The sequence below is a fragment of the Balaenoptera musculus genome, chromosome 7 (assembly GCF_009873245.2).
Source record: "Balaenoptera musculus isolate JJ_BM4_2016_0621 chromosome 7, mBalMus1.pri.v3, whole genome shotgun sequence".
NCBI lineage: Eukaryota > Metazoa > Chordata > Mammalia > Artiodactyla > Balaenopteridae > Balaenoptera > Balaenoptera musculus.
The window spans coordinates 105,297,551-105,307,336 of record NC_045791.1 but is presented as its reverse complement, the minus strand read 5'-3'; the positions used below and the strand labels follow the sequence as shown (position 1 = coordinate 105,307,336).

The window sequence follows — 9,786 nt, the reverse complement described above, 5'->3', positions numbered from 1 at the left end:
AGAGGCTCCCAGTACAAGTCAGCAGGAAGGGACCAAACTGGTAAGCGGCTCCCCTTCCAGCCCATAGCCCCAGTGCTCCCACCACGTCCCAGCAGGCAACTGCAGCTCAGTCTTAGACTAGCAGGGCCACCCACCAGACCCTGCTGCCCAAGGGGCACATCTCCCACCCAACTGGTGTCCTCAAATCCACTGTCCCCAGGAAGGACAGCTGGGCCAGAGTTCAAGATCCTCCCCTGTTCTCCTTGCCCCCGAAACTAAAAGAAGAAAAACAGAAAGCAAAAGAAACCAAAATAGAAAAACCAGGCTTGAGACAGCTTTGTTAGAACAACTCAGCAAAATAAAATTCCGGTTTATTGTTGGACAACATTGTTTCACACATACATCAAACAGGCCAAAAAAAATAAACAGCAACTTCATAGACAAAAAAAGGAAAAAAAAAGAAACCTTTTATCTTTGGCCTTTTTAACCATCTCATACAAACCAACTACTTATAGTACAGCTAAGTACATACACAAAAAAAGTTACTGGAATGCTCGGAATAAGATTGTTTTTTTGTTGTTGTTTTTGCTTTTTTTACAAGGTTTTTTTTCTCCTTTGAGATTATAATGAACATGGTCACACCACAAGTAAAGTCAGAAGTAGGACAGAGAACGCTCCGAAGGCTGGTTTGGTCATCCGAGATCATTAAAAATGGCTGACCCCCTAACAATATGTACAAAAATATAAAATGTAAATAAAAAATACAAACAAATTTTCCTTTTTAAAGTACTTTAAGAAAAAAAGCAGGGCCTTGGAAGTTTTGGTTCTTTTTTCCTCCCCTGTTGCAAATTCGCTTTGTGGTTTTGGTTGGGTGGTGGAGAGCGCGTGTCGTCTGCGGTGGCGCTGCCCGCAGTGGGCGGGCGGGCAGGCGGGACTCTCTACTCGAAGGTGACCACGTTTAGATTCTGAGACGGGAAGTGGAGGGTGAATAGGTCACGGTGGCCTTTTAAGTTTAACTTTTCCTTTTTTGCTGTCTAGTCATCCTCATCGGTCTTCTGCTTCTTGGTGTCAACATCGTCATCCTGGGAAGGGAAAGATGGTCAAGGTCCCTTTTCAACCCACCGGGCCCACCCACCAACTGCCTCAGCTCCTGCTGGCAGAGCCAAGACGGGCACAAGCAGCCCCAGAGGCCTCTGGGAGGCTGGGCCCATGTTCCTTCCTGTTCCTGCTCAAGATGAGAAGGGAACCACTCGGGACCACCCACCACGCCAACTACAACTACTGAAGTCCCATCAGCCCCTCCAGTTTTAGTGCCTCAGATCCCAACCCTCTCCCCCAGTCAAGCCAGACCAGACCCACCTCGTCATCTTCAGCTGCCCGTTTGCCTGTAGCAGCCTCAGCCTCCTCATCTTCATCTCCATCCTCTTCCTCACCTGCAAAGAATAAAGCCCAGGTAGGTAAAGCACTCTGCCTTCCTTAGCCAACCAGGGAGGGTCTTGGTATTCTCCCACACAGTGGCAGCCAGAAACGGGGAGGGGGACAGGAAAACTGCAGCTCCTTGGGCAATGTCCCAGTAACAGTCTTGGCAGGATGGAGTGCCCCTGATCTCTCTGCTGCCTGACAAACTGGGCAGTCAGGGTACCCACACTGCCCATCGCAGACATCTTGTCTCCAGAGAAAGAAGACGCAAGCAAAAACCCAGAGAAGCCAGTCCAACTGATCAGTGTGGACGGCACTCTGCAGTGGGAGTGTGACCGTGGTGTTTGGGGCACAGCTCCACACCACTAACCTAAAGCAAGGAAAAAGATGCGGGCTCTGCAGGTGCAAGCCCAGTCATAGGTGGTCCATTCGATCTGCCACCCCCGAGGAGCCCCCAATCCCTCCCCATCTGCTAGAGAAGACAAAAAAAGGTACCCCCCAAAAAAGAGACAAAGCTACTCACCATCACCTTCCTCCTCCTCCTCCTCTTCCTCCCCACCTTCCTCCTCTTCTTCATCTACCTCATTGTCGGCCTCCTGCTCCCCATTTTCCTCGTTCTCCTCGACAGAAAACAGACCAGCTTACAGATGAGGACAGAACATCACTCTGCCCCATCCCTTCTTCCAGACCCTGCCCAATGCTTCTACAGACCAGACCACCTAAGAGACGCCCCCTGAAGCTCCACCAAGAGATCCTGACACATAATTGTCCAAGGCCTCCCCCCCTCCCCCCCCGGATTAAGCCCAAAGTCTAAGTAAGAAATCTTAGCCAGGAGCTGCTACGGGGTCATGTCCAAGGTGGACACTCACAGCATTTCCGTTAGCAGGTGCCTCTCTCCCATTCTCCGCCTCCTCCACAACTTCCTTCTTCTCTTTTAAGTCCTTCAAAACGGAAAAGGAAGCCAGTCAGTCTTTTGAGCAACCCAGGGCTGCCAAAGGAGCCCAGGCCTTCAAGTACGAGGGATGCAGTGCTGATCTGGATGTCCAAAGCTAAAAGCTGAATGTTACAGGTGGACGGAGCACAAGATACTGAGTGTCTATGGTCAGGATTTCGTCCTACTTCTCAACCCTTAAAAACAAACACACTTTAAAAAAAAAGGCCCACGACGGCTGTTCTCCCTGCGGCTTTACTCCTGCTTCTTAGGAAAGGAGCCATGTGGCACCACAGCCTGAAACCTGTCTGGCCGGGCAGACGAGCCTGGGAACACTTCACTCACACACTCGTCACGTACTTGTTTCCAACCAGAGGGAGCTCCGCCTCTCACAAATCCTTCTTGGAAGACACCAAGCATGTGCCGTAAATAAATAAGGCAATGGGGGGAGGGCCCTGACCCTGCGGGAGGACTCCCGCGGGTGGACTAGCCTGGGAAGGGAATGGGAGGGAGCTAACCGGCAAAACCGGGGAAGCCGCCTCACCAGCCAGAGGCCCCGCAGCCGAGCTCGAGCTCCAAGCCCGCGGTAGCGCAGGACCTGGCAAGCGCACGTTTTGTTTTTTTTTTTTATCTGAAGGAACCGGAATCCCACCAATCCCTCCATACCCAACAGCTGTCCCAGGAGGTGGCAGACCGATGCCTGGAAATGGGCGCGGGCTCAGGGGACGCTCTCCTGAGCCCGAGCGAGGCCTTTTGGCACTCAGGCGCGCCGCCTGCAGCGCCCTATTTCCGCCCCTGCCTCTCTCGCCCGTCCGCGGGTCACCTCTGTGTCCGTCGGACCGCGCCTCGCAAGGCGGCCACGGCCCGGGTTCCAAAAGGCAGCGCCGCCGCGGACACTCCGAAGCCCCGTAACTTTTTCAGTGCGGCAGACTCCGCCGCCATCACAAACAGGCGTCGAATGGCGCGGGAGCGGAGGGCGCTCAGCCGCCGTCCTGCGAACAGCCCCCGGGCACCTGCCGGCCCCGTCCTCCAGCTTCTCCCCGTCCAGCCCACAGCGGACCCCGGCGCCGCCCGCTCCCGCCCCCTGGTGGCCGGAGCCCCGGGGAGCTGTGGGGGCGGGGAGGTCGCGGCGCGCAGGCGCGCACCCCCGCCCGGCGGGCTTTGCGCGCGGGCCTCTGCACGCACCGCGCGCGCGGAGCACGTGGCCCGGAGCAGCCGAGTGCGCCCCTGACCCCGGAGACCCGGCGCCCGCGGGCGGCCCTGGCACCGCCGAGCGCGCGCCAGTTGCTCTCCTGTCTTTCCCGGTCTCTGGACGCCCCCGCCGCCTCCCCGCGCAGGCCTAGATGCGCGGTATCTAAGTCTCTGCATTTGGCGGGCAAAGTCCCGCGGGAGACTGCCCCGAAGTCCGCGGGGCCTTTTTAGTCCCACAGCCCGAAGCCGTCGGAGACGCACTCCACAAGGCTCTTTAGTGCTCTTAACGGGAAATCACCTTGGAGGAAAGCGAAAGCCCGCGTTGGGTAGGGCTGACCCTCTCCTCCGAACTAGTTCCCCGGCTGGGCCCAGAGAGGACCGGAGGAAGCCCCTGCGGAGATCCGGGTCCCAATCTCCGCTCCTTCGGGGGAGTCGCTCCTGGGAAAGAACCAGAGGTGACGCCAGGGGCACAGGGGTTAAGGAGACGCCAAGGTGACTCGCGCTCGTCCCTGCAGGGGCACGACAGAGGCGCGAACAAGGGCCGAAGGATAAAAAAGTGGTCCCTTCTTAAAGTACCGTGCTCCCGCCGAGGGCGGAGACACTCCCCGGGGCAGGCAGCGGGACCGATGCGGCGCGCAGGAGCGGAGCTGCGCCAAACGCGCAGGACCTCAAAACCGAGGGCAGTAAATCCGCAGCACCGGGCCCCAACAGCCTCTGGTGCCCGCTTCGACCCCGCAACAAGCCAGTCGCGGCCGCAGCTTTTGTTCGCCCGCGTAGCCTCCGGAGCAGCCGCAAATACGGTGCCCCCGGGCAGCCGCGGGGGGCGCCCATCATCGCCCCGGCGCGCCGCTCCTTCACTTTCCGTTTCCTCCCCTCCAGCGCGTGGGCTCGCCTCCTCCTCAGTCAAGCCCGGTATTGCTGGAGAATTATTGAAGCTGGGCGGCTGCTCCCGGCACACTGCCCCCAACCCCGGACGCCCATCCCCACCTCCCAGAGGGCACCCAGGGCGGAGAAGACCTTCACACCTCCGCGGAGACAACCAACGTAGCGGCCCGCCGGCCCGCCGCCCCACTCCGCCTTATCAGAGCTTAGTCCAGATAAGCCTTCTCGGACCCACTACAAGGCGCGAAACGCAGCGGTCCGGCGCCGAACAAAGAGCAGCGCCGCCGGCGGGCGCTCGCCGCGGAGCCGCCACTTCCCGCAGCCGGTCTGCGCCCGCACACGCGCCCCCCCCCAGCACTTCCGATTCCAAACGCGCTGGAGTTTCAAAGTTATTTCCGTGCGCCCCGCGGGCCGACGACCCCCAGCCCGGCCCCTATCCTCCCGCCGCCACTCAGACGAGTCACAAACAAGTTTCGAGAGCCGTGGAGCAGCCTCGCCTCGAGCCTCTCAGCCTCCGCGCCAGCCCCTCCGGGTCCCTGAGGGCCCCGGCCCACTCCCCGACGGGCATTACGTTTGCCCACGGTGCTTCCCGCCCCCTCCCCCGCAAGCACAAAGAGTGGGCTGCCTGGGGGCCTAGGCTGGGGGCGGGCGGGCTCCCAGGAGAAGGGAGCAACAGCGGGCTCGGGGTACCCAGGTGCCGCGCGCCAAACACCGCTCCGGTGGTGGCGGCGCGCGAACCCCAAAGGGGCGGGCGGCGTCTAACCTCACCTTGGTGGTGATTTCGGAGCTGGTGTCCACGGCCGCGTCTGACATGATGGGGCACGCCGGTGATCCGATGCACGGATTAAAAAGAAAGCGGGAGTTCGACGACTCTGGCGATAAAGCTGCCGGAGTCCGCGGCGGCGGAGGAGGCGCGCGGCGGAGGTGGCTGCGGCGAGCGGTGAGCCAGACACGGGAACAATGCAAAGATGGCTTTTCAGAGCAGCCAGTGGAGAACTCACGCGGCGCCAGAACCTTTAATATAGATTAGTGGGCGGCGCTCGGCCTCCCTTGCCCGAATGCTATTGGCTTAGAGCAGGGAGCGGGCGCTCACTCATTGGCTCGATTCCGAACAATGGGCAAGCGTGCTTAAAGCGGCAGTGCCTTCGTGCGTCCCGCGCTGCGCAGTCGCCGGCCGTACTGTCATTCAAGGCCTGAGTTTGCTGGGTCTCCTCGGCAGCAACGCCGTGGGGGAGGGGCGCGCGCTCGCGCTCGGGGCGCGCGCTCCCGCCGCTGTTTTGCTTGGGGCTGCTGACGCAGAAAGCCAAAGCGCGGCAAAGCTGCGCGCCCAGCCCCCGGTCCTCACCCCTCCCCGCGCTTGCTCGGAAGAAGGGGGGGAGGAAAGAGGAGGCGGCTGCCGGCCCACACGACGGCTGCCAGCGAGGGGGAGGGGAAGGCCGGGTGCTGGGCTGTGCTCGCCCCGGGCGGTGCCCTGCACATTGCCTGTATGCCCACCCCCAGCGCCTTGGCACATCCCACCATGAGCTGTCCCAGCGCAAGTCGGCGGAAGCCCCACGACGAGCGATGAGGGCGTGAGGCTAAGACCCGCGTACTTGGGGCGCCCCGTCTTCTACCACGTCCACCCCCTCTGCCCAGCTCCCGGCGCCCGGAGTCTGGGGAGGTGACCCCGTCGCCACTCCCAGCCCCGGCGTCTGCCGCCTAAGCCAGCCGACGAGTGGGTTCCGTGCCAAGCACGCACACTCGGGGATTCGTGCATCGAGGGGACTCGAGGGCCTGTGTAGGCTGTGCCCTCGAACAGGACAGCCCGCGGGCGTCGCACCACACAACGGTCCCCGCACTTTAGGTTTCTGGTTTGCGCCTGCCCCGAGCGTTCAGTGCCGTCGCGACAGCTACTGGGATTCTTCCAGGGCCCGGCCTTCGAGTCTATCGCTCTCCCACCCCACTTAAGACTCTGCCAAGGGCACATGAACTTATTCTTTGCGGGGTTATTCGAGGGGTAATAATCGTCCCTTAGGCCAGTTGATCTAGTCCTTGGGGGCTCCATGAAGTTTGGGGCGCCATTTAGGGAACACGCGGAGCCCGAAGAAGGGAACCATTAAGAAGCCACACTCAAGATGGCGTTGGACTCGGCAAGTCTGGCGTGACGTGGCGACCCAACCCACTCAGACGATCTGAAAACCGTCGGCGACACTCTCCTTATCACCATCGCACTTGGCTGTCGAACTAAGAAACCAGCTGTGTGGGAGGAAAGATTAGAATAAGTGGAAAGACGTTCCAGGAAACTACCTGTGCCACACACAAGATGGCGACAGATAGGGTTCATCCCCGTGTTGCCAGAAGGGGGCGCCCGACACGGAAGGCGGGACTCGGGAGAAGCGAGTGCACACTGGCTGAGAGTGGCGGGCGAACACAAAGTTGACGCTTTGCGTCCTGCCATTGGCAGGTTCCGCTGTCTGTCTCTTGGGGCCGCCGATTTGGGAATGGAGAAAACCCGGAGTCTGGTATTATGGAGGAGGGACGGATGCCAAGTCCTGCAGTGCTTGAAGTCGGGGGCGAGAGGAGAGGCTGAGTGGGTCGCCCTTCATGGTTTTCTTAGGTCAGGGGCCAACTGGCCCCATTCCCACCGCGAGACCCCCTTATCTGAGCTCACCCCGCACTCTCCCGGCTGCTTCCCCAGGCCCCGGACTCGGCTGCCCAGCCGCGAGCAGGCGCGTAGGGCCGGGGCGCCACCCGGATCTGGGCCCCCTCCCACTCCGCCTGTCCCTCGCGCCTCAGGCCCGCATCCCCTTTACATCTGCCAGTCTGGCCGCTGGCCTGTCGGGGTTTTCCCGAGCGAACTGTCCTTTAGGGAGAGAGAAGCCCGGGCTCCCTGTCCTTTGGCGGGGAGAAACGTGGGGCAGGTGCTGGACAGGGCAGGGGCACCGCGCCACCTCCGGTCGCCATCCCGTCCCGGTTACGCAGCGGCGGAGGGGGCGCCCTCCGGGTCCCCGCCCTGCCCCAGGGCGCCTCAAAGGCTGGAGGTGGGATTTTCCCCAGGGCGGGCGCGCGCCAATCCAAGGGACTCGCAATGGTGAGGAGGACCACGAGTCCCAACCTTTTGTTCGGTCCGCTCCCGCCCGCCGTCAGTTGCCTTCATTGCGACGCGGACCTGAGGCCGCCGTTCGCCCCAGAGGAGGAAGGTTCTCCTTGGCCGCTGCAGCCGCGACCCTTCCTTCGTGTCACATTATCCGAGAAGTGGAGGGATTGTGCGGTATCATAAATGGGGTAGAAGAGCGCCTTTTACCTGCGGCTCAACCATTAAACTCTGGTTACCCTGGAGGGGATTGTTTGGTCCACAAAACCCGGATGCATTGAGAGCTTGTTCTGTGCCGCATTTAAGCGATTGAGTCTTCTTCCCTGTCTGGATAGTGGCACTGGGCAGTCTTCTCTATGTCCACGGCTGAAAACTGGACATGACTGTTCTGGATTCTGGCCATTATGGGAGGCCAGGGGTGGGGGAGGATCCAACTGGATGAATGTGAATTTCCCTCGAAAAACAGCTTTGCCTGGCCCTGTGCCTATGCAGCTGACTTTGCTAGAAGTGGGTAAGGAAGGCTTATGTCCACCTGGTTCTGGAACCAGCATTTACCTTCACTGAGCACTCACTGACTGCCTGGTGTGTACATGGCAGTGAGCCTTTGGCTCATGCTTCAAGCATTTTCATTTATTCTCCACACCTTCCAAAGTAGGTAGGACAATTATAGGGTTGAATTATATGAAATTGATGTTTTTCATAGGTCAAAACCAGTTGAAAATCGGCAAATTTATAGGTTCAACCTCTAATATGATATCACTCTCCTTTTAACAAGTCAAGAAAGCCAACCAAGGGGGGACTTCCCCGGCAGTCCAGTGATTAGGACTCTGCACTTGCACTGCAGGGGGCACGGGTTCGATCCCTGGTCGGGGAACTAAGATGCCTCATGCCAGGCGACTGGCCAAAAAAAAAAAAAAAAGGAAAGCAGACCAAGGGATTATAGCAAGGGACCTGGAGTAACCAAGTGAATCAGTGACTAAGTTGAGGCTAAAAGCCTAGAATGAAGGAATCTGCGTTGTTAGATGAGCGATGGATCAGAAGTGGCCTTGGAGGACTTCCCTGGTGGCGCAGTGGTTAAGAATCCACCTGCCAATGCAGGGGACACAGGTTCGATCCCTGGTCCGGAAGATCCCACATGCCGCGGAGCAAGTAAGCCTGGGCGCCACAACTACTGAGCTTGCGCTCTACAGCCCACAAGCCGTAACTACTGAGTCCGTGTGCCACAACTACTGAAGCCCACGCGCCTCGAGCGTGCTCCGCAACAAGAGAAGCCACCGCGATGAGAAGCCTGCGCACCGCAACGAAGAGTAGCCCCCGCTCGCAACTAGAGAAAGCCCGTGCATGGCAACGAAGACCCAACGCAGCCAAAAAAAAAAATAAGTGGACTTGGACCTCCATCTTGCCATAGAAGTGTGGTATTTGACAGCTCCTAAGTGAAGGAGTTATTTAGGCTAATCAAGAGCCTCATTCCTCCAGTGACAGGCAACCCCTCCCCTCCTTTGCTGTTTCTGAACAGGGTGTTCTTCCCGTCCCCTATCACTTTCACTTACTGGATGCACCTCTGCCCTTTGCTGCTTCTGTGGCCTTTCAAACCCCCCCCCCACCCCAAAGACAAACTGGTATGCCCTGGTAGCCCACATTTCCTGTCCCTGGTCTGTTTACAGCCTGAGGTGCACTGGGCTTAGGTTAGAGCTGCTCTAAGCCAGGGGACCCTAATGGCCTCCAGGCAAGTTTTGTTTTTAGGGAATTTGCATGAGGGAGACCTCTGGATTGGTTGCCTACACACTCTCAGTTGGACAACAGGCCTCTCTCTGCAGGCCTGAGGCACACATTTATTTCCCTTGCCTGACCCTGTAGGCACATAAGTTTGCAATTCTTGCTCCTAAGCCATTTCCAACATATTCCTAATTGTTCATCTCACAATTTTGATTCCCAAGAGACCAGAAAGAATATAAATGCTGTTAAAGCTGCCTGGGTTCAAATCCCAGCCCTGCCACATGCTAGCTGTGTGAATTTGGGAGAGTTACCTCCTCACCTCTAAAAAATGGAGATGACAAAAATAGTACCTACCTTCCACAGTTATGGTGGGAACTGAACAAGTTAATATTCAGAAAGTGCTTAAAATAGGGTCTGGCACATCCAGGAAAACTGTCAGTGTTCTCAGGATTCCATTTTCCAGCTGCCATCTGTACCTAAGTGGGCTGGTTTCACAGTTCTTGCAGGACTCTGGACAAAGGAACAATGTCTTCAGAAAATTCTTCCCATACTCAGTGGGAAATGAGGGCACCAACCTAGCTGAGTTTCTGGAAGC

At 58.4% G+C, this 9,786-nt stretch overlaps 1 protein-coding gene across 2 annotated transcripts; it reads right to left on the bottom strand.

The window, feature by feature from the left end:
- Positions 1-315: 315 nt before the first annotated feature.
- PTMA (prothymosin alpha) lies at positions 316-5,411 on the bottom strand. Of its 2 annotated transcripts, none has more exons than XM_036858630.1 (5): positions 5,171-5,411; positions 2,268-2,339; positions 1,922-2,018; positions 1,339-1,412; positions 316-1,061 (listed from the first exon to the last, which is right to left on the bottom strand). In XM_036858630.1, the coding sequence occupies exons 1-5, from the start codon at positions 5,213-5,215 to the stop codon at positions 1,014-1,016; spliced, it is 336 nt and encodes a 111-aa protein (XP_036714525.1). In that variant the 5' UTR covers positions 5,216-5,411; the 3' UTR covers positions 316-1,013. The 2 variants fall into 2 exon arrangements, with proteins under 2 accessions (XP_036714525.1, XP_036714526.1); XM_036858631.1 differs by having other exon boundaries at positions 1,922-2,015; positions 5,171-5,408.
- Positions 5,412-9,786: the final 4,375 nt, after the last annotated feature.